Genomic DNA, 23438 nt, shown 5'->3' with positions numbered 1-23438 from the left:
ACCAAAAAGGGTACTACCTGGAACCAAAAAGGGTTCTTCAAAGGGTTCTCCTATGGGGACAGCCAGAGAACCCTTTTAAGTAGATAGTACCATTCTTTCTAAGAGTAGAGTTGGCCTGGGCTACAGTTTATTGATAAAGTCATAGACTGCATTGTACTGTTTCAATGTATTGTTAATGATGGTTGATTATTACAATATAATTAGTAGAGCATAATAAACAGTAATGAGGTAGCTATATGAGTAGATATAATATGTGGGTGGAATTGAAGTTACACACAATATTGATAATTATTTTAGAATTATATTTCAGATTCTTGGTGACAGGGGACACCTACAGGACCATCGGATTCAGCTTCCGAGTTGGACGGTCCACGGTGGCAGGCATTGTCCCCTCTGTGGCACAAGCCATTTGGGACTGTCTGGTTGGTGAATACATGCCAGTCCCCAAGGAGGAAGACTGGAGGGCCATCGTTGCCGAGTTCCCGGAGAGGTGGAATTTCCCCAACTGTCTTGGCTCCATTGACGGGAAACATATAGTAATCCAGGCTCCACCATGCTCGTGTTCACAATTCTCCAACTACAAGGGTACATATTCATTTGTACTCTTGGCTGTAGTAGATGCCATCTATTGTTTCCGTGTTGTCGATGTTGGTGCTTAGGGCAAGGGAAGTGATGGCGGACCTTCTGGGATTCTGCCTTCGGCCAGGCACTTCAGGATGGCACCCTGGAGATTCCACCACCTGCATCACTCCCTGGGGCTGAAGACCTGGGACCTGTTCCGCACGTCTTCGTCGGTGACGAGGCCTTCCCTTTGAGACCCAACCTTATGAGGCCCTACGCTGGACGCCAGCTTCCATTGCCAAAGCCTGTAAGGATCTTTAACAAACGACTGTCCAGGGCAAGTTTAGTTGTTGAATGCGTCTTTGGGATTCTGGCAGCCCGGTGGAGAATGTATTGGAGAGTGCTTGGTCTCAGCCCCTCAAATGTCGATGCCTGCGTGAAGGCCACATGTGTTCTCCACAACTACCTGCGGAGGTCATTCCAGGAGCCGCTCCGGGTGGAGATGGGCACGCCAAATGGTCACCTACCTGATGTCACCAGGGCAGGTGCCAACAACGCCCCCAGACAGGCACTCCAGGTGAGGGAGAAGCTGACCACCTACTTCTCATCGCCAGCAGGTGAAGTCCCATGTCAGCAGCGTGGAGTGAAACAGCTCTTTTAAGAGCCTCCTAACACCAAGGTTATTTTAAGAACCATCCACCATTATCCATAAAATAGCATTTTTTCCCCAGATTATTTTATGTATCGTTGTCTCTCTTCATTTGGAAGTTATATTTAAGTGAAATTTGGGAGTAAAGACCACACCTTTACCCCTTCCCTCTCCCATTAACATCAGTATTATACACACCTGGCATGGTACATCAGGTGAGCATGAGCACTAATTAAAGTTATACGACATACAGTTAGTATGATAACAAAGGGAAAGGGTAACCTAGGGTCCATACAAATAGTACAGTTTACTGCCATGTTCACTGGTCTGACAAAATACAGGTGGGAAAAAAACGAATTAGGAAGAGAATGTTTTTACTTTCATCTTGTTTTAGATCTGCAAAGGTATAGGGAAGAAATAAGCAGATTAAGTCTAAATGAGATATTAATAAACAAATGAAACAACTGACTATGAAAACATTATAATTTAATAAGTATTCAAGTACAGGAAAGAACATGACAGGTATGTGTGTTGTAAAAATGATTAAAAATATATATATATTGAAGAGGTGTGTGTGTGTGTGTGTGTGTGTGTATGTGTGTGTGTGTGTGTGTGTGTGTGTGGTGTGTGTGTGTGTGTGGTGTGTGTGTGTGTGTGTGTGTGGTGTGTGTGTGTGTGTGTGTGTGTGTGTGTGTGTGTGTGTGTACCTGCGTGTAAAAATAAAAAAATCTATGTGTAACCTGTAATCTGTAAAGAACAACAGAGCATGTATTTTTGGCACAACTGCAGACAGATACAGGGACTACTCATAAAGCCTAGACGTAGTAGGGGAACTTCAGACATGGCCATAAAGAGAGAGAGGGCAGGGCACTGGAGATCTGAGGTACAGAGAGGAGTGAAGGAGAGGTGTGTGTGTCTCTCTGTCTCTGAAAAAAAAACAATAATGTGTAGCCATAACTCAGCTAAACAAACAAATGGCCCCTGGACGTCATGGACCAGTCGATGGAACATAATTCACAAAAAGTTTCAACACCTGGTTTTCAAGTGGTTTTAAATTAAATAAATATGTTCACCTTTAGTCTTGTAAGAGACCAACAAGAGCATCTGTGAATTCTCTGGTGTATGAGTTTCAATTCTGTCAATTCAGAAATCTGACTGAATGTAAATGGAACTGACGTGTGTGAAATAAAGGTACAATGAGGGGTCAAAACAACACCCAGACAACTCCTCTTCCTGTCCTTCCTGTCCTCTTCCTGTCTTCCTGTGAGCCGATGGCTAAATTGACCTCATCTCTGGAAGGGAAAGAAAAAACAACACATACAAGCTTCACATAATATAACACCATAAAAGGTGAGATTTATGTTTACTAAATACTGCTTGTATAGTGTAGTTAGTGGCATAAATATTGGAACAATGTGGTAAAGTTGGTAATTCCTGCTGTTTACTCATGGAATTTGTATGTCAGATCAAAAGATGAATATGGCAGTCAAATATTTAGACAGCAAACTGTTGTTTTGATATTTTCTAACCCAGAAACAACAGCTATACATTTGCCTCATATTAATCCTTTGATCTGAAATACCAATTAGCCTACATGAGTATACTGTAAAAATGACCTACTTTACTTCACTGTCGCAACACTTATGACACTACCTGTGATATGGAGAGAAAAACGTACATGAACTCGGCTTTGAAAAGCAGCTGATACATTTTAACCTTGACTGCTGCTTTCTTTTGCTGAGGCAGCCTCTTCAGTGTTGGCACCAGGCTCATGGCAAAGAGGGTCTCTTCATCCTCCTTCCTGTGAGCATCAGGTTGGGCTGCATCCCTCTCGACGGCTTGGAGGAGCCTCTGCTGAAATGAGTTGAGTGGATCTGGGGGCTGGTACCTCCGATGACGCCTGGTGTGATGTGTTCTCTTCGTTTCTCTCTCTGTTTCTCTCCTCGTTTGTCTCCACGGCCACATCCTGTTCAGCGAGGTCCTCAGTGGTACTTCCGTGAGGTTCATAATAATCTCAGGTGGTCCTAGATCCAGAGGTGCTTCCTCCATTTCATCATTCCTCATGGCTGCACCGGTGGTGGTCATACTTGTGGATGATGTAGACGTTGTAGAGGGTCTCGCTGCACCGGTGGTGGTCGCAATAGTACAAAGACATAGAGGGTCTCGCTGCACCAGTGGAGGCAATGGTCGCACTTGTAGATGACGTTGAGGGTCTTGATGCACCTGTGGCGACAACACTTGTGGATGACGTAGTGGAGGGTCTGGCTGTAAAATTGCCATTTGTTGCCCTAGGCACAATAAATGGATCCAGAAAAGAAAGATTGTGGCAGAGGCCTGAAGCTGCTGACCCAGACCTCTTCTTCTCTTTCTCTGCCCTTCTCTCTCTCTGATACCTGTCCCTGAGTCCTCTCTACTTCCTCCTACAGTCTCCTTCTACATAGACATGAACATGATAAGCCAAACCATTACCTAGCATAACTATAGTTATTAGATAGCTATCATGGACATGTCACCTACTGTACACACAGACACACACGGTTATTTGACCAAATTATCAGGGGTACAGTAGTATCTACCATTTATGTTACTATTTATCTGACATACACACTCACACTCTTTCAAACATGATTATTTGGGCAAGTTATCAGGGGTAGTAACTAGCATAATTTATATTACAATTTTTTTCGCACACACACACACACAGCTCATTGGCTAGGTTAGCTAGCTAACTAGCCACGTCTAGCACAAGCTCACTACTAAACTGACCTGGCAATCCTACTATTGTGGACACTTGTCTCCAAGCAGCATTTTTTGTGTTCATGTCCTTGTAGCTGTCAGCAGTTGTGTCAAAAAGACACAGTTTTGAGGATACTGTGAAAATGATTCTCTCCTCCATGTGTCCAACCGCATGCAACCATCTGCACAAGATACCTACATCAGTATTGTTGCCTAGCTGTGCAAAATGTTATGCAGCAGTGATGCAATGACACAGTTGGTGTGTTCGATGAGTTAGAGCCAATCAGTTAGTTGTGTTGTGACAAGGTAGGGGTGGTATACAGAAGATAGCCCTATTTGGTAAAATACCAAGTCCATATTATGGCAAGAACACCTCAAATAAGCATCATTACTTTAAGACATGAAGGTCAGTCAATCCGGAAAATTTCAAGAACTTTGAACGTTTTTTCAAATGCAGTCGCAAAAACCATCAAGCTCTATGATGAAACTGGCTCTCATGATGATTGCCACAGGAAAGGAAGACCCAGAGTTACCTTTCCTGCAGAGGATAAGTTCATTAGAGTTACCAGTCTCATACACATCACAACATCAACTGTTCAGAGGAGACTGCATGAATCAGGCCTTGATGGTCAAATTGCTGCAAAGAAACCATTACTATAGGACACCAATAAGAAGAAGAGACTTGCTTGGGCCAAGAAARATGAGCAATGGACATTAGACTGGTAGAAATCTGTCTTTGGCCTGATGAGTCCAAATTTTAGATTTTTGGTTCCAATCTCTGTGTCTTTGTGAGATGCAGAGTAGGTGAACAGATGATCTCTGCATGTGTGGTTCCCACTGTGAAGCATGGAGGAGGAGGTGTGATGGTGTGGGGGTGCATTGCTAGTGACACTGTCTGTGATTTATTTAGAATGGCTACCACAGCATTCTTCATCGATACACCATCCTATCTGGTTTGCGCTTAGTGGGACTATCATTTGTTTTTCAATAGGACAATGACCCAACACACCTCCAGGGTGTGTAAGGGCTATTTGACCAAGAAGGAGAGTGATGGAGTGCTGCATCAGATGACCTGGCCTCCACAATCACCCGACCTCAACCCAATTGAGATGGTTTGGGATGAGTTGGACCGCAGAGTGAAGGAAAAGTGGCCAACAAGTGCTCAGAATATGTGGGAACTCCTTCAAGACTGTTAGAAAAGCATTCCAGGTGAAGCTGGCTGAGAGAATGCCAAGAGTGTGCAAAGCTGTCATCAAGGCAAAAGGTGGCTACTTTGAAGAATCTCAAATATAAAATATTTTGGTTACTACATGATTCCATATGTGTTATTTATTCTACAACATAGAAAATAGTACAAATAAAGAAAAACCCTTGAATGAGTAGATGTGTCCAAACTGTTGACTAGTACGCTATATTATGTCAATAGATTTGAAACGTGTATCTCATTATGGTAATTGGTGAAAAAGGTATAACCAGTTTGTAATGGTTTAGCAGATAATAAGAAAATATTAACAATATTTACCTGGCTTAAAGAGAAGGAATATAATATCTATTGTTTACAGGAAACTCATTCAACAATTTTAGATGAAGTTGTGTGGGAAAAGGACTGGGGGAGGGGCAAATTACGCTTCTCCCATGGGCAAAGAAACTCAAAAGGGGTGATGATATTAATTAACAGTAATTTTGATCCGAATGTGCAAATTTTACAAACAGATCTGCAAGGTAGATGGATGATATTAAATATGTTATTGGATATGGCTCATTAACCTTTACTGACCAATAATGATGATCCACATTTCTTTGAAAATACATATACATACATACATAGCTGTTTGGGGTTTTAGGCTGGGTGTCTGTACAGCACTTCGAGATATTAGCTGATGTACGAAGGGCTATATAAAATAAAATTGATTGATTGATTGATATACTGAATTATCAGTATCAACTATCAACTATGCTCTTAAGGAAATCACGAATGTCATGGATATATTGTAACTAGTGGATATATGGAGGCTTAAATATCCTGACCTAGTGAGATATACATGACGGAGGCTCAATCAAGCTAGTCGTCTTGACTACTTTCTTATGGCATTCTCGTTGGCACCAAAAGGTTTAAAAAGTGTTGACAGGTGACAGAATGCAGTCGTACCATCAGATAATTGGCATATACATTACTCTAACTGAATTTAATCAAAGCCTATTGGATGATAGATAGCAATAAAACTGTACAGTTATTCTGAGCCTCTAAGGTACAGTTTTATTGCTATCTATCTGTTCTATCAGACCTTCTATTTCCTTTGTTAATATGGATTATTTGAACCTAAATTGCTTTTGTTTTAGAGCTGAGTACTAAATTGCATGGCCTCTAAAGGCACATTAAAAGAGATTCTTAGAAGAAAAACAAAAAAAATTGAGGAACTTATTCAAGAAAGATCAAGTGTAATATATTATAAAAATAAACCAAGCTAGATGAAATATGGGGGAAAATGCACCAAATTATTTTTAAATCTTCAACATAGAAATGCTACCAAAAATAATTTACTGAAACTTGTTACAAATGATAGAGTCACCCATGATTCACCAAATTATATTTTGAAAGAGGAAGCAAAGTACTTTAAGCATATGTTTTTGTTTCAGTGTCCTCCATCTCCTCTAACCGAAGCTAATTGTATGGATTTTTTTTAATTAATAATGTAAAATGAACAGCTGTACAGAAAGACTCATGTGAAGGCGAAATTACAGAGGAGGTATTTCTTGATTAAATTAAAGCCTTTAAGTCCGGGAAAATTCCAGGGCTGGATGGCATACCAGTTACGATATACCAAACTTTTTTAGATATACTCAGAGGACCGTTATTAGCATGTTTTATCCACTCCTATGAAAATGGTAGATTATCGGACACTCAACAAGAAGGTCTGATTTCATTATTACTGAAACAGGATATTGGTAAATATTGGAGGCCCCTTACACTTCAGTGTTGTGATGCAAAAATTCTAGCAAGATGTATAGTGCATAGAATTAAAAAGGTACAGTATTGTCGGATATTATTCATTCTAATCAGACAGGTTTTTTACATGGACAATACTTTGGAGATAATATAAGACAAGTACGGGAAACAATAGAACACTATGAAAAATCTGAAGCCAGGCCTGCTATTCATACAGTAGCTGACTTTGAAAAGGCTTTTGATAAAGTACGACTGGAGTTTATATATAAATGCCTGGAACATTTGGAGAATCTCTTATAAAATGGGTTAAAGTCATGTATAGTAACCCTACTGTAGGTGTAAAATATGAAATAATTGCTAGAGGAGTAAAACAAGGTTGTACACTTTCGGCATATCTATTTATTATGGCCATCGAAATGTTATCTACTAAAATCAGATCCAACAATAATATCAAGGGGTCCAACAATAATATCAAGGGGTCCAACAATAATATCAAGGGGTCCAACAATAATATCAAAGGGGTTAGAAATCCAGGGCTTAAAAACAAAGGTGTCATTGTACGCTGATGATTCATGTTTTATTTTAAATCCACAATTTAGATCCCTCCACAGTCTCATAAAATATCTAGATACTTTTTCTAACCTCTCTGGATTACAACCAAATTATGATAAATGTACTATATTGCGTATTGGATCACAAAAAAATACAACTTTTACATTACCGTGTAGTTTACCAATAAAATGGACTGATGGTGATGTGGACATACTCGGTATACATATCCCAAAATTAATAAATTATCTCACTCCAAAACATTTTTATAGAAAGTTAGCAAAAATAGATAAGATCTTGCTACCATGGAAAGGAAAATGCCTGTCTATTTGTGGAAAAATAACCCTGATTAACTCTTTAATCATATCCCAGTTTACCTATTTGCTTATGGTCTTGCCTACACCTAGCGAACAGTCATTACATTTATATGAGAAAAAATATTCCATTTTATTTGGAACGGCAAGCCGGACAAAATTAAACGGGCCTATTTATAAAATGAATATGAATTCGGAGGGCAGAAATGATTAGATATTAGAGATTTAGACCTTTCACTAAATGCTTCAAAACAATGCCAGATTCGAACCAATAGAATGTTATATATATGGGGGATACAACCTTCCCAGCTCTGTAGATTTTGCTGCAAAGAAACAGAATCATTAGATAATTTGTTTTGGTACTGTCCATTATGTAGCTTGTTGTTAGTCACAGGTCCAGGAATGGCTGAAGAATTGCAACATTTATCTGGAGCTAACTCTTCAGATAGAACTACTGGGTGATCTGAAAAGTCATAGTCAATCGATCAATAATATAATAATACTTTTAGCAAAAATGTTTATTTTTTATTTACAATCTGTAGAAATTATGAGAATAGAAAGGTTCAGAACTTTTGTGAATCATCACAGCACAGTTGAAAACTATATGGCTATATATATATAGAAATCCAATATGGATGGTGTTAAGAGATAGATGGGAGGGTTTGATAGGAGCTGAAAGTTGGGAATAATAATAGCTAATAATAACAAGATAAGTAATGTGAAACATACATTGTCTGTAAAACATATATAGGTTCAGAACTTTTGTGAAAGAAATAGATGGGAGGTTGAGGTTAGAGGAAGGACATGAGTAAAAACAAACAAAATATAACTATTGTAAAATAGACTGTGCCCATAAAATGTATATAGTATGTATAAGCTGGAAGTAGAAGCCTAAGCGTTGTTGTTCACTAATTTGGAAGTGATGCAGACAAGTCATTGATGGAAGCTACATCAATCGGCAATATTTAAGCTGATCTACCCCCCCCCCCCCCCAAAAAAAAAGACTTGTGAGAGTCTCAGCTTTTCATAGATATATTTTTAAAGTTTGAATCTCAAACAATTCTGAAAGAACGCCCAGGTCCCTTCGGGATCCTCCCTTGTCTCACACACCACCTAGCTTAGCCCCCGTATCACGCTAATGTTTGGTACCAACGTATGCAGAAAAATATTAAAATCTAATGGTATAACCAGAAGTCTGTGTTTAAACACACAATGTTTAAAAGGGGTTAGAAGTTCAAAATCACCACCGCACAACGGTGGGACTCACTGGGTTAAGGATCATATACTTTCTAACTCATCATAATCACGATCATTCATATTATTCCGTAATCATGGTATGTAGTGTTCAGAAACACGTCTAATCTTATTTACAATAAAGTGACTCCAAAATGACACCCAACGTTATTTACTATTGATTTTATTGAGCACTACATAATATGAAACACAATCAAACAAACTGCAATGCATGCAAAAAGTTTGTAGAGTCACCCGCTTAAGTCACAAGTTAATTTGTCCAAATACATTTACATTTACATTTAATCATTTAGCAGACGCTCTTATCCAGAGCGACTTACAAATTGGTGCATTCACCTTATGATATCCAGTGGAACAGCCACTTTACAATAGTGCATCTAACTCTAACAAATACTTGACACCTTCAAATTGAGGGACTGAATACGTAAAGTGCATGTATTTCTAAACGATAAAACAGATATTTATGAAAATACCCTCAAATAAAAGGTGACATTCTGTACATTCTCAAATCCAAAATTCCGGAGAGTAGAGCCAAATTAAAAGTTTTAGCTTCACTGTCAAAATAAATACGTAGGGGAGTGTATGTAGCAAATGTTCTCGAATGGCCAGACATCTGGATTTTATGTAAATTAAAAGAGAGCAGCATCTGTCCCCATCTCCTTAATCATGAGGAATGACCCGTTGTTTCTGGCAGTGTTCTGATACACAGACTGTCTGTCTTCTCCTCTCTCTCCATCCAGACGGCTGTCCAGGCCTGTGCAATGGCCACGGTCGCTGCACCCTGGAACAGAGCGGGTGGCACTGTGTGTGCCAGGCGGGCTGGAGCGGCATGGGATGCAATGTCGTCATGGAGACAGAGTGTGATGACAACACTGACAACGACAGAGGTAAGGTCCCTGTGGATGGTGGCCTGTCTGTGACTCAATAATGATGAATGACTTGACCTCCAGTGCCGGTGAAGGTCAGGATGAGAAAATATTTAGGACTCCACTTCTCCTTCCCTTCATCTGAGCCAACGAGCCTTTTCATTTTCCTTTTTGTTTTCCTTTTGTTAGATTCTCGCTACAATAGTTGCCATGGCTCTCAGACCAAGGGGACCTCTAAGTTTTCTCTCAGTAATTTGCTGATGGTGTGCTGCCTGTTGCTTGGCTCCTCTGAGGATTAATGCTTGAGCATAGCCCCTAGTGTTCCAGTGAACAGGGAACCAGATATGAGGCTTTGGAGCTTGGGTTCAATGCCCGTGTCTTTGAGGGAAACGTAAAAGATGGAGAAAAAGGCCATTTGTAAAAGCAAGGGTAACCTAGTTGTTCACTGACTTATATGGCATGTTATTGTTGTTTCAAAGTTAAAAAAGAGAAAGTCAAGTTTATAATTATGTAATATGAAGTGTAAAACATGGTTGCGTAATGTAGTAATTACTGTAGTTTGGTATAATACAAATTGTGATTGACAGGTTACAAAACATACTGCTTCTGTTTAGGCACCATGTCTCATCGAGTGCATGAGTCAGCTTCTTAATTTAAATGTCCCTCTGTATATGAGGTGTACATTGGCTACACTAGACTGCATCTAGTTCTTTTGTATGTGGCAAAGGAGATAAAAGCGTAATACAGTTACTGTACAGTCACGCTACCATCTGGAAACAGGGATGTGGTTGGAGCGTGAACTCCTTTTTCTTATGAGTTTATGATGATACAACATGAGGTGTAATATGTATAAATGAAGAGTCATTATGAAATAATTTAAAGTGACAGGCTCCAAAATATACTGATTCTGTTTGAGCACTATGTCTCATCCAATTCCACTACATGAGTCAGATGTTTCATTAAAATGTACCTCTTTATATAAGGTGTAAATTAGCTACATTAGACTGCATCTAGATCCTTTAAACATGCAGACAGAAGGCTGCGTTTACACAGGCAGCCCAATTTTGATATTTTTTCAAGTAATTGTTCTCTTCACCAATCAGATCAGCTCTGAAAAAGATCTGATGTGAAAAGAGCTGATGTGATTGGTCAAAAGAGCAATTAGTGGAAAAAAGATCAGGATTTGGCTGCCAGTTAAAACATAGCCAAAGTGTCAGAGAAGGTAAGAGCATAATATTGTGCACAGTCTCTACAGTCTAGCTAGTGTCTGAAAAACAGGGAGATGTGGATTTGAGCGTGAATTATTTTACCTCACCCACTCCTCAGGGTTTCCCAGCTCTGGCTGCTTGTACCATTACCTCTTACCTTGACAGTGTTAAGTTAGATCCTAGGAAGCTTCTAGATTGAAGCAAAACAGCTTCTTCACTTTATCAGGTCTTCATTCTTTGCTAATTTTCACAGTTTCTTTAGCCGTGTTAGTGTGCGTTCCCCTGTGTGTGCCTGTGCGTGTGATAAGGCAGGCATGTGCAGCGTGATGTTAGTGTATCTTTGTTTTGTTTGTGTTGATCATAAATCATGCACTGTATTTTCTTTCCTCACCCAATACAATAGAAAATAAAATCACGTTCAGTTCAGTTATGTGCGGCAGCCTGGGCAGTAAACGTTCACTCTGTCATTCTACAACCTAATTGAGTGCTATTCACGACAGCTATGACTCTCCCTTCAAAGATGATACCTCCGCATTGTGTGTGAGTTCTTATGACTGATGGGAATCTTGGATGATGTACATTCATTTTGGCCCTCCTTTGATGTAGAGGGAAATTGTAGGAGGCTCAAATTGGCCCGACACTCCAACAAAGGAGGAGGAAATAATCACCCCATGCCAATTACTTTCTCAAGCCAATATATATACATCACAACCCCAGAACATATTCCTATTTTCATCTCATCTCAACTCCATTAGAAATGCCATTTATATTCCAAATGAGGCCTCATCGGAGGCATTGTTTGAAAAAACTAAATGGCAAATGATCACCTGAAAAAGAGCAGTGATTAAGAGAAAAGATAATGACTTTTCCAACCAGCTGTAAATGAGTTGCTATAACCACAAATGAACAGCCTTCACTATGAACATGGTGGCTGTGCATTGCTGATGCACTATGCTTTGTTTTACTTTTGAAGCTGTGGAGTACATTAATTATACAACAATAGATCCGGAACACGCATAGKAATTCTCCCCCAAATAAATGTTTTCTTCATAATTTCATTGCGTTGTTTATTTGTTGATTATCTAAGTATTGGTTATGGTTGAGCACCAGGCCTCGAATTTCCCAGGGGCCATGACTGTCGCTTCCCCCTTGTGTGGCTGTAATGCCCCCTAAATAAATCCATGCCTTGTGGCCGTTGTGCCCTTGGGCTGAATATAGTCATTATAATTCCCTTCTCCCTGCTGCCAATCGCCATGCTCCGAATCACCTCTCACTCACTTGGCTCTCTCAGATATCTCAGATACCGTCACATGATCGCGTCCTTCTCACAGGCATCGCAGCTCCAAAGTAGGCTACAAGTGAAGACTGACACATAGGGAATGTTGCGGCTTTCATATTGAAGATGTTAGAAGAACTGTCCACATTTACTTTTCATCAGCCAACAAGATGAGTAGGCCTAACGAACAGCAAAATCACTAGCCTATGTCAATCTACTATCCCCTATAGTAGAAAAGATTATCAATTCTATTGGTCTGCCTGTCCTTACTTCAAAAGTGCACAGCAAAATGTGAGCGGTTTCATATGACAGATGAAATATCATTCAGAAATTTAGAAGGAGGGAAGATCTAAAGATGCAACAACTAGCATGGGTTGTTAATATGACTAGGATTATGTATTTTGCTGCTCGGCAATGAAAGAAAGTTGACAACATGAGAGAAATAGATCCTGCTGGTTTCAATGGCATATGAGGAAGTGTTTATAAAATAATCCTGTTAACATTATGATCAGAACATGGTGAGGCATGCCTCATAAAATGACAAAAACTTCTAGGTTTTAATAAACAATTACATTTATGGTTAAATAGTTTCAAAATGTTGACTCTGCTCAGATTGCAAGGTGGGTGATGTTGCAGTGCTCAGCAGGTACTGACCTTTCTCTCCTATCTGAATGAACATGCCTCAAGTATGTCGACAGAATCAAGCATTTAGACATTAATAATGATGCTACATTAAATTTGTCAAACATGACTGGCGTTTAGCCTATATATGGAGTATGTAATTAAAAGTCTCATTAAAGTTTGGCTACATTTTCAGGCGCCTCCCTCATATCAGCATCGGTCTGGACTCTAGCCAGTAGCATAAGATATCACCTACACTTCGACATGTAGGCTAATTATTTAGTTACATATGCAATTTTATTGGCTATTGTCACATATACTCCCTCTCTGGCCTCTAGGTCACCAGACTGCTAATTATTACGCACACCTGTCACCATCGTCACGTGCACCAGCGCTTATTGACACTCACCTGTACTCCATCACCTCCTTGATTACCTGCCCTATTTATGTCACTCCCTTTGGTTCCTTCCCCAGGTGTTATTGTTTCTGTATCTGTTTCATGCCGGTGCGCTGCTCGTGTTCGTTTATTTATTAAATGTATTCACTCCCTGAACTTGCTTCCCGACTCTCAGCGTACATCGTTACAGCTATTTTGGTTAATGGCCTTGGTGCCCTGGCAGATTCAGCAACTCTTGAAGGCCAAATGGCCTTGCCCCTAAAATCACGAAATTCCAGGCCTGCTGGGCACAGTGCCTCCCTTACTTTGGCAATCCAGCACTGAATGGGGATATTATGGCTCTCGGCCCAGTAGTTATGCTGTTGTGTTAGCCAGTAGTTTACTGAATTTAAGCTTGTCAATTTTATTTGGCACATATTGTATCATTACACCTTGTTACATTATGTTAATATAGTTACTATCTTATTACATTACCTTAGTATAGTTCCTACCTTATTATATTCTGTACACATACTTACTGTAACACTTTATTCTGAATTAATTCCACATTGCACTTATATTTGCCATCTCTGATATAAGTAACCACACTTTTAAAACGTGTTATGAGAAAGCATGTTTACATATCGCGGAAGGTGTGTACAAAAGACAAAGAGACATTATTCTGCTTTTAATTACCAATGCAATTTTGCTGTGATGAATGTCAGCATTCACTTAAGCACTACTGAAACTGGCTGTGTGAGAGGAGTCTATGGATTTAATGGAACCAATGCGCGCTGCCTTTGCTCAGACCCACATTGTATTAGACATTAAAGAGAACATAATTAGGAAGGCACTATATTGCAATTATAGAGCGGCAAGTAAGTGCAGTATACATGTACTGTATTGAGACTGTATAAATCAGAAGTGCATTTTGCTCCTTGTCAGAAATGATCTAGATCAGGGGTCTCCAACCTTTTCTAGCATGAGAGCTACTTTTAAATTATGAAACATGTCGTGAGCTACTCATCATTTTTTCCTAGCTTTCAAATAGGCACTCTTTATATTTTCCTGAATTCTGTTTTTTTCTCAGTTCTTCACTCTCAAAATGACAATTATTAATTGAAGTGGAGATGCTGATGAATAACAATATATCTAGCTGCTAGATATATTGTTATTCATCAGTATCTCCACGTTTTTCAAGTTTAAATCATCACAGCAAGACATCTTGATTACTGTGTGTTAAAGGCTCAATAGGGTGGAGTGGATGTACTCCCACTTAGGAGAAACATTATCGATTTATTCTATATAATTTGGAAATTTGATTTACAGTTTCAAACCACTTGAGAGATTTTATCTCAATTTCACATGGTCCTCTGTGCTTTGAATGTTATTTAACTCTCCCACCTGTATTACATTGTGAGCCTGAGATACTGTACAGTGTAGACTTAGCTGTGATGATGTTGTGTTATTGTGTTGTAGATGGCCTGACGGACTGTGTGGACCCGGACTGCTGCCAGCAGTCGAGCTGTCACAGTGGGCCTCTGTGCCAGGGCTCCCCGGACCCCCTGGACCTGATCCAGCAGAGCCAGACCCCCTTCGCCTCGCTCCTCTCACGCCTCTTCTATGACCGTGTCCACTTCCTGGTTGGGAAGGACAGCACCCATGTCTTCCCTGGAGACATCCCGTTCGACAGCAGGTAGAGTATATTATAGATAGTTTGCATGGAAGAACAGAAATAGCTCGTATACTGTAGAATTGCACTGAAAAAACATATAAACACAACATCTAAAGTGTTGGTCCCATGTTTCATGAGCTGAAATAAAAGATTGCCGAAATTTTCCATATACACAAAGAGCTTCTTTCTCTCCAATTTTGCACATACATTTGTTTACATTCCTGTTAGTTAGCATTTCTTCTTTGCTAAGATAATCCTTCCACCTGACAGATAATCCTTCCACCTGACAGGTGTGGTATATCAAGAAGCTGATTAAACAGCATGATCATTACACAGGTGCCCCTTGTCCTGCGGACAATAAAAGGCCACTCTAAAATGTCACACAACACAATGTCACAGATGTCTCTCAAGTTTTGAGGAAGCGTGCAATTGGCATGCTGAATGCAGGAATGTCCACCAGAGCTCTTGCCAGAGAATTGAATGTTCATTTCTCTACCATAAGCCGCCTCCAACATATTTTTTGAGAATCTGGCATAACCACGCCAGCCCAGGACCTCCACATCCCGCTTCTTCACCTGCCGGATGGTCTCAGACCAGCCACCCAGACAGCTGATGAAACTGTGGGTTTGCACAACCGAATAATTTCTGCACAAACTATCAGAAACAGTCTCAGGGAAGCTTATCTGCGTGCTCGTCGTCCTCACCAGGATCTTGATCTGACTGCAGTTCGTCATCGTAACCGACTTCAGTGGGCAAATGCTCACCTTTAATGGCCACTGGCACATTGGAGAAGTGTGCTCTTCACGAATTAATCCTGGTTTCAACTGTACCGGGCAGATGGCAGACAGCATTTTGCTGCAGTTTGCTGATGTCAACAGTGTGAACAATGTGCCCCATGGTGGCGGTTGGGGTTATGGTATGGGCAAGCATAAGCTACGGACAACAAACACAATTGAATTTTATCAATGGCAATTTGAATGCACAGAGGTACCATGATGAGATCCTGAGGCCCATTATCGTGCTATTCATCCCCCTCCATCACCTCATGTTTCAGCATGATAATGTACGGCCCCATGTCGCAAGGATCTATACACAATTCCTGGAAACTGAACATGTCCCAGTTCTGCCATAGCCTGCATACTTACCAGACATGTCACCCATTGAGCATGTTTGGGATGCTCTGGACCGACGTGTACAACAGTGTGTTCCAGTTCCTGCCAAAATCCAGCAACTTCGCACAGCCATTGAAGAGGGGTGGGACAATATTCCACAGTCCACAATTAACAGCCTGATCAACTCTATGCGATGTAAATGGTGGTCACACCAGATACTGACTGGTTTTCAGATCCATGCTTCCACCTTTTTTAAAGTATCTGTGACCAACAGATGCATATCTGTATTCCCAGTCATGTGAAATCCATAGATTAGAGCTTAATTTCTTTATTTAATTTGACTGATTTCCTTATATCAGGTATTCCCAAACTGGGGTACGCGCAATGCCATCGAGGTACACCAAATAAAAAGTGACATGGCAGGAGATGTTTTGAAACAATTACTGCTTTGCATACAAGCCAGTGAATTATATGCGTTACAGCTGGATGAGTCAACAGACGTGGCGGGCCTGGCACAGTTCCTGGTATATGTCCATTACGTTTATGGGGGGTCAATTAAGGAAGACATCCTTGTCTGCAAACCACTGGAAACATGAGAGGATATTTTTAAAGTACTGGACAGCTTTGTGACATCAAATGGACTTTGGTGGTCAAGATGTATTGGTATCTGTACTGATGGCGCAAAAGCCATGACAGGGAGACATAGTGGAGTGGTAACACGCGTGCAAGCAGTTGCTCCCGACGCCACTTGGGTACACTGCAGCATCCACTGAGAGGCTCTTGCTGCCAAGGGAATGCCTGACAGCTTGAAAGACGTTTTGGACACTACAGTGAAAATGGTTAACTTTGTTAAAGCAAGGCCCCTGAACTCTCGTGTATTTTCTGCGTTATGCAATGATATGGGCAGCGACCATGTAATGCTTTTACAACATATAGAAGTGCGTTGGTTATCAAGGGGCAAAGTACTGACACATTTTTTGATTTGAGAGATGAGCTTAAAGTTTTCTTTACTGACCATCATTTTCACTTGTCTGACTCCTTGCATGATGATGAGTTTCTCACACGACTGGCCTATCTGGGAATTTTTTCTCGCCTCAATGATCTGAATTTAGGATTACAGGGACTCTCCGCAACTATATTCAATATGCGGGACAACATTGAGGCTATGATTGAGAATTTGGAGCACTTCTCTGTCTGCATTAACAAGGACAACACACAGGTCTTTCCATCATTGTATGATTTTTTTGTGTGCAAATGAACTCAAGCTTACGGACAATGTCAAATGTGATATAGCGAAGCACCTGAGTGAGCTGGGTGTCCAATTACGCAGGTACTTTCCTGAAACTAACGACACAAACAACTGGATTCGTTTTCCCTTTCATTCCCTGCCTCCAGTCCACTTACAGATATCTGAACAAGAGAGCCTCATCGAAATTGCACAAGCGGTTCTGTGAAAATTGAATTTAATCAGAAGCCACTGCCAGATTTCTGGAAAGGGCTGTGCTCAGAGTTTCTTGCCTTTGCAAATCACGCTGTTAAGACGCTGATTCCCTTTGCAACCACATACCTATGTGAGAGTGGATTCTCGGCCCTCACTAGCACTAGAAAATTATGTAAGACTGAAACTCTCTCCAATACAACCCAACATTGCAGAGTTTTGTGCATCCTTTCAAGCACACCCTTCTCATTAACCTGTGGTGAGTTATTCACAATTTTTGATGAACAAATAACGTTTTGTATGTAAGATGGCTAAATAAAGAGCAAAATTATTAATTATTTTTATATTATTATTTGTGCCCTGGTCCTATAAGAGCTCTTTGTCACTTCCCACAAGCTGGGTTGTGACAAAAACTCACAATCATTCTTATGTTTAATAAATGTATCGTATAGTGTGTGTGTGTAGCAGGCTTACAATGATGGAAAAAAACAACATTTGAGAGTGCGCTGACCCTGCTGCTAGAGGGGGTACGCAGCTGGAGGTTGAATGTTTGAAGGGGTACGGACTATAAAAAGTTTGGGAACCACTGCCTTATATGAACTGTAATGCAGTAAAATCTTTGAAATTGTTACATTTTGCATTTATATTTTTGTTCAGTGTATAATTGCCACTGAAGTACAGATCCTGTTCTATGTAGCTATTTGTAAGCTACCACAGTGTATGGATATAGCACTATTGCATTGTCAACTGAACTGGAAAACGCTTAACTTGTTATAGTAGAATGTATTTACCCAGTGAAATAAACCCTGCTCTCTCCTAGCCGAGCCTCAGTGATCCGGGGGCAGGTGGTGGCAGTAGACGGGACCCCACTGGTGGGGGTGAACATCAGCTTCCAGCAGTACCCCGAATTCGGCTTCTCTGTCAGTCGCCAGGATGGCAGGTAGGTAGACAGTGGTCAAGAATTGTATGTGGATAATAGTGGTGCAACGGATCACAAAACTCACGGTTTTGAGTCACGGATCGGATCATTTTTCGGATCAGCGAAAATAAAGAGGGAGACAATTATAACTTTGCTTTCCATTTATTACTTAAAGAACACTTAAAGCAAGGAACTTTTCGATGTTTAAATAAAATATTAAAATAAAATATTCAATACTCAATTGTTAAATTAAAGTGCAATATGAGGCATGATAAAAGATATCATGCCCGTGTCCACATTATCAAAAAAAAGTAAAGAAAGAAAGCAAAGCAGACCTGAGCTTATAACTTCAAATATTTTTTTTTAAAGATGAGGATGTCTACATTGTCTGGGGAGAGGGTAGTCCTCTTTGCAGTCACTATGTCTCCTGCCGTGGAGAACACCCTCTCGCTACGAACTGAAGTGCCAGGCACAGCCAGGTAGCATCTTGCCATCATGGAAATGTGAGGGTATTTACACACATTGCTTTTCCACCATGCCAGTGGATCACCAACCACTGGAATGCCACTTGCTGCCTTGTAGGATGCCACCTCCTCTTTGATGGTGTTGGCAAACGTCTTGCCTGTGTCCTTGCTCGCAAAGGTCTCCCCGAAAAGCTCCTTCATGGCCAAATTATTTTGTGGAGGAGATGCCTCTGAGTCTGCTCCTGTTGGCTCTGTGGCATGAACCTTGGATCCAGTGCAGTAGATCTATGAAGGTAGTCCTGTACATTAGGGGGGTATCTGGGGTTCAGGTCCTCTCTAATGGCAGCCTTGACATCTCTAGTGATGGTGCTGTCTTCCTCACTTGAGGTCATGGATTGTAGAAACTTTGTTTTCAGAGGTAGGATCATGGACAGACAGTGCAGTTTCAGTGCTCAGTGCTCAATGTTGATATTTTCCTGTTCATAAAGATCTGGCACGATCTTCATAATGAAGTGGGTGCGCGAGGGGATTTCGTAGCGTGGCTCAAACACTTTCACCATATTTTTAAACCCTTTGTTTTCCACAGCAGAGTATGGCCTCATGTCTGCAGTGATAAACATCCCAATAGATTTGGTGATGGCTTTAGCCCGGTCGGATTCTGCAGCAGGGCTTAAATGCCGCGGTGAGAAGTTGGTGTCTCTTGGCTGAGTTGGCTCCCGTCACTGACTCACCAGGGTGATGACGCTTTAAATGTGTGGCCATGCTCCATGTATTTCCATGATCATACGGCTTTCTTGTGGCACAATGCCTACACACCGTAATGGTGTTGCCCACCACCCTTCTTCTGACCTCATATTTGACAGGGAAGCCAAAATGCTCCCATACATGAGACTTAAATGAAGCGGGAGGCTTTTCCAGTTCTTCAGCTCCTCCGCTAGCCATGGCTGTCACTGCTATTTTTTCTTCTTTGCTTTTTGCAACACGAGCATCCAGGTTTGATGCATTGGGATTCAACATGCCCAGTTCACGTGAACAGTACACACAACTGCTTTTTAACAATAATCAAATCATCAGAGTTTCAGAGTTTCAGGCTTCAGAGTAAAACACAGCACATATCTGTCTTGTCTCACTGCAGCTCTGCATCGAGATTTAGGGAATTATTACTTTAAAAAGTAACAGCGGAAGTCGAACTGTATTTCACACTATGATGGTTAAACTTTGCAATTGATCCGCGGTTCACATGCGTGCCGAATCGTGAGGGGTGATCCGTACGGATCACGAATCAACTACGGTTCGTTACACCACTAGTGGATTGTCACGCCCGTTGATGGAAGAATCAGACCAAGGTGCAGCGTGGTAAGCGTACATCATTTATTTTGATGAACACGAAAAAACAATAAACCACAACCGAACGTGAAGCTACATGCAGTGCAGAAAGCAACTACACACAAACAAGATCCCACAAACTAAAGGTTGAAAAAGACTGCCTAAGTATGATCCCCAATCAGAGACAACGATAGACAGCTGCCTCTGATTGGGAACAAATAAATAGAAAAACTAGAATGCCCACCCTAATCACACCCCGACCTAACCAAATAGAGAAATAAAAAGGCTCTCTAATGTCAGGGCGTGACATGGATACTATAGTAAACTGGCTTATGATGCTGAGATAGTCTTGCTCTGATTTGTGTTGATTCTGTTCCTGTAGTTTTGACCTGGTGGCTGCAGGGGGAATCTCAGTTTCCCTGATCTTCCAGAGGGCTCCCTTCCTCATGCAGAAACGCACCGTCTGGTTACCATGGAACCAGTTTGTCGTTGTAGAGAAGGTCACCATGGCGAGGGTGGAGTCTCGCCCCCCTGTATGTGACCTGAAGAACCTTGTCAGTCCCTACCCAATCGTCCTCCCCTCCCCTCTCACCCGTTTCGCCAGCACCTGTGAGGAGCGAGGCCCTGCCATCCCTGAGCTGCAGGTACAGTGGACTGCCCACTCACCAGCCAGTAATAAACATAATATATATGGTAATATACAGTATTAAGTCCCAGTGGTACTCACTCAGCTTTCAATTACAACCTATACTCTACTCGGAATATCATGTTATGATGACTTCCAGGTGTAAGTGATAAATGATCGTTTTTATTCCCATTCCTGCATTTTTCTTTAGTAGGATATTGAAATGTATTTTTTTGCGTTCTTCCCGCACCGTGTCAAATTTCCAGCAGGCTCATATTGTACCTGTGAATCATCTTAGAATCTCACACTAATCAGTTGCCGGGGCGCTTTATTCACAGAGCTGCCATCTGCTTGCTATTTTCTCCCCCGATTCCCCTGATATTCCTACCTCTTTGGAACTGTGTTTTGCAGTGTGTAGATGACTAGACGTCCTAGTTTGTTGTGGAAGATAATGAAACTGATAGTGATTTTAATGAGGACCCAGTTCAGAATGATTGAATCTGTGAGCAGTGAAGGGTGGGAGTGGGGGTTAGATCATCAGCAGTAATTAAAATGTCCTCCTGTACGTTGCTAATGATATAGGATATATAGTTGCTATTTTGTATTCCAGAGGCATAGTGTTACAAAGAATGTTCAAAGTTTAAAAAAGTGTCAAGTATCGTTATTTTGATTTGGTTTCAAGAAAGTGATATACAGTACGTGCAAGTATATCTTGGAGCGAGTACAAACACTGAGTGATCAAAAATTATTTTGCTGAAAAAGTTTTAAAAGTTTTCTATACGTACAGTCTGTATCCTTGGGGCTTTTGAAGCCTTTCCAACTCCTAGTTACCAATAGCATGTAATAACAGCAGGTGAAATGCTTTCTCCTCTTCCTCAGGCTGTCCAAGAGGAGATCACCATCCCTGGCAGTTTCTTAAAGCTCAGCTACCTGAGCACCCGCTCCCCTGGCTACAAGTCTCTGTTACGCATCATCTTAACCCACTCCATCATCCCCACTGGCCTCGTTAAGGTGCACGTATCCTCCGCCATCGAGGGACGCCTCTTCCAGAAGTGGTTCCCTGCTGCCCCCAACCTGGTCTATGTCCTGGCCTGGAACAAGACTGATGTCTATGGGCAGAAAGTGTTGGGCCTGGCCCAAGCTTTGGGTAAGACAGTATGGAGCACTTGAATCATCTGCTTTCAGATTTCCTATATGGCAAATATAATGTGCTGTATTTCACTCCTTTGACAATTTACACCCAAGGGATGAAAGCAAGTAAGCATTCTCCATTGGGTAACTACGAGAGACAATCTGTAGCTAATGGAAGATACAAATCTATAAAGACAGTATAATGTTCAACAGTGTAACAGAAGAACAGCATGTTACTTTTGTTATACTTTATCTTTAGATAATACAATCACACAGAGCTCTAAAGAGATTGTCAGTGTGTTAATGGTCAGTAGTATGAAAGCCTGAGAGATTTTTGAAGGGCCACATATAAGCTCTATATCAGTGGTTGATTTAGTGTGCCGTCTGCCTATTGGGAGCACCAGCTCTTGATGGAGAGAGTGTTACAAATCTAAATGGAATAGAAAGCAGGAGAGACCCAGCTAGCACATTTGGTTCCTTGGAAGTTGTGGGAACGTATGTTTTTGGTTTCCCATTGGTTCCCAACTACTTTCAGGTAAATCTGAAAGTAGTTTAATTAAATGTTCTGAAAACGGAAGTGAACATTTCACCTGTTCTGGGAACTAAAATGTTTAGTTGCAAGGAGGTTCTGAGAACGTTTTACTATGGCTCCTTGAAATGTTTCCTGGTAGGTTTTATTACCGTTTTGAGATCGGAAATTATAGGTTATTTTGAGGTTTTTGAATTACTTACTTGAGGAAACCTTCCGAAAACGTTATGCTGAAGTACTGAAATTCCCACAGGAGAACATTGTTTAATGACTTTCTCTGAACTACTTGAGAACATTCCCAATGTCAAACCAGTTGGAGAACGTTCATAGAACATTACTAAAAATGTTAAATMAAATATAACCATGTTTAGACTTTTAGGAAATGTTCTGTTAAAGTAACGAAATACCAAGAAAATAACTTTATTCTGTCAAGTTCCTTAAAAGGGCTGAGAATGTTCCCAAGCCAAACAACTATCTTGCTCCATTCCCAGAACATTGTAGGAAGGTTGTATGCAAAATAACCATAAGATAACCACATGTTCACCAAGCTCTAAGAAACATATGGTTCTCAGAACATCATGTGCTAGCTGGGCACTCTTATCTCCTTCACACTATGAGGATTTCTCTCTTGATTGCTCCATGTATTACTATCAGATAGCAGAGTGTTTCTTGATTGCCTGGCTGGTGTGCATGCATTGGAATCCTTTCTCACTGAATGCACGATTTAATTTGTGTGTATTCAGCTCCTTGATGGTGTATATGATGCACTGTGGTTAATAGTCTGTGATATAAATAGGAAGTCCTGGAGATGTTACGGACCGAACACATGACACAATTAGGAACAACATCCAAACTAAATTCA

At 40.8% G+C, this 23438-nt stretch overlaps 1 protein-coding gene across 1 annotated transcript in view; it reads left to right on the top strand.

Moving 5' to 3' along the window:
* The window catches only part of tenm1 (teneurin transmembrane protein 1), a 249339-nt gene that overhangs the window by 157895 nt on the left and 68006 nt on the right, over nt 1-23438 (top strand). Inside the window, 5 exon segments of the mRNA XM_070449465.1 lie at nt 9751-9897; nt 14837-15053; nt 18403-18522; nt 20674-20935; nt 21796-22063. Coding sequence (XP_070305566.1) covers nt 9751-9897; nt 14837-15053; nt 18403-18522; nt 20674-20935; nt 21796-22063 — 1014 coding nt within the window.

This window comes from Salvelinus sp. IW2-2015, linkage group LG20, assembly GCF_002910315.2.
Source record: "Salvelinus sp. IW2-2015 linkage group LG20, ASM291031v2, whole genome shotgun sequence".
NCBI classification, from domain to species: domain Eukaryota; kingdom Metazoa; phylum Chordata; class Actinopteri; order Salmoniformes; family Salmonidae; genus Salvelinus; species Salvelinus sp. IW2-2015.
This window is presented reverse-complemented; position numbering and strand designations above follow the sequence as displayed.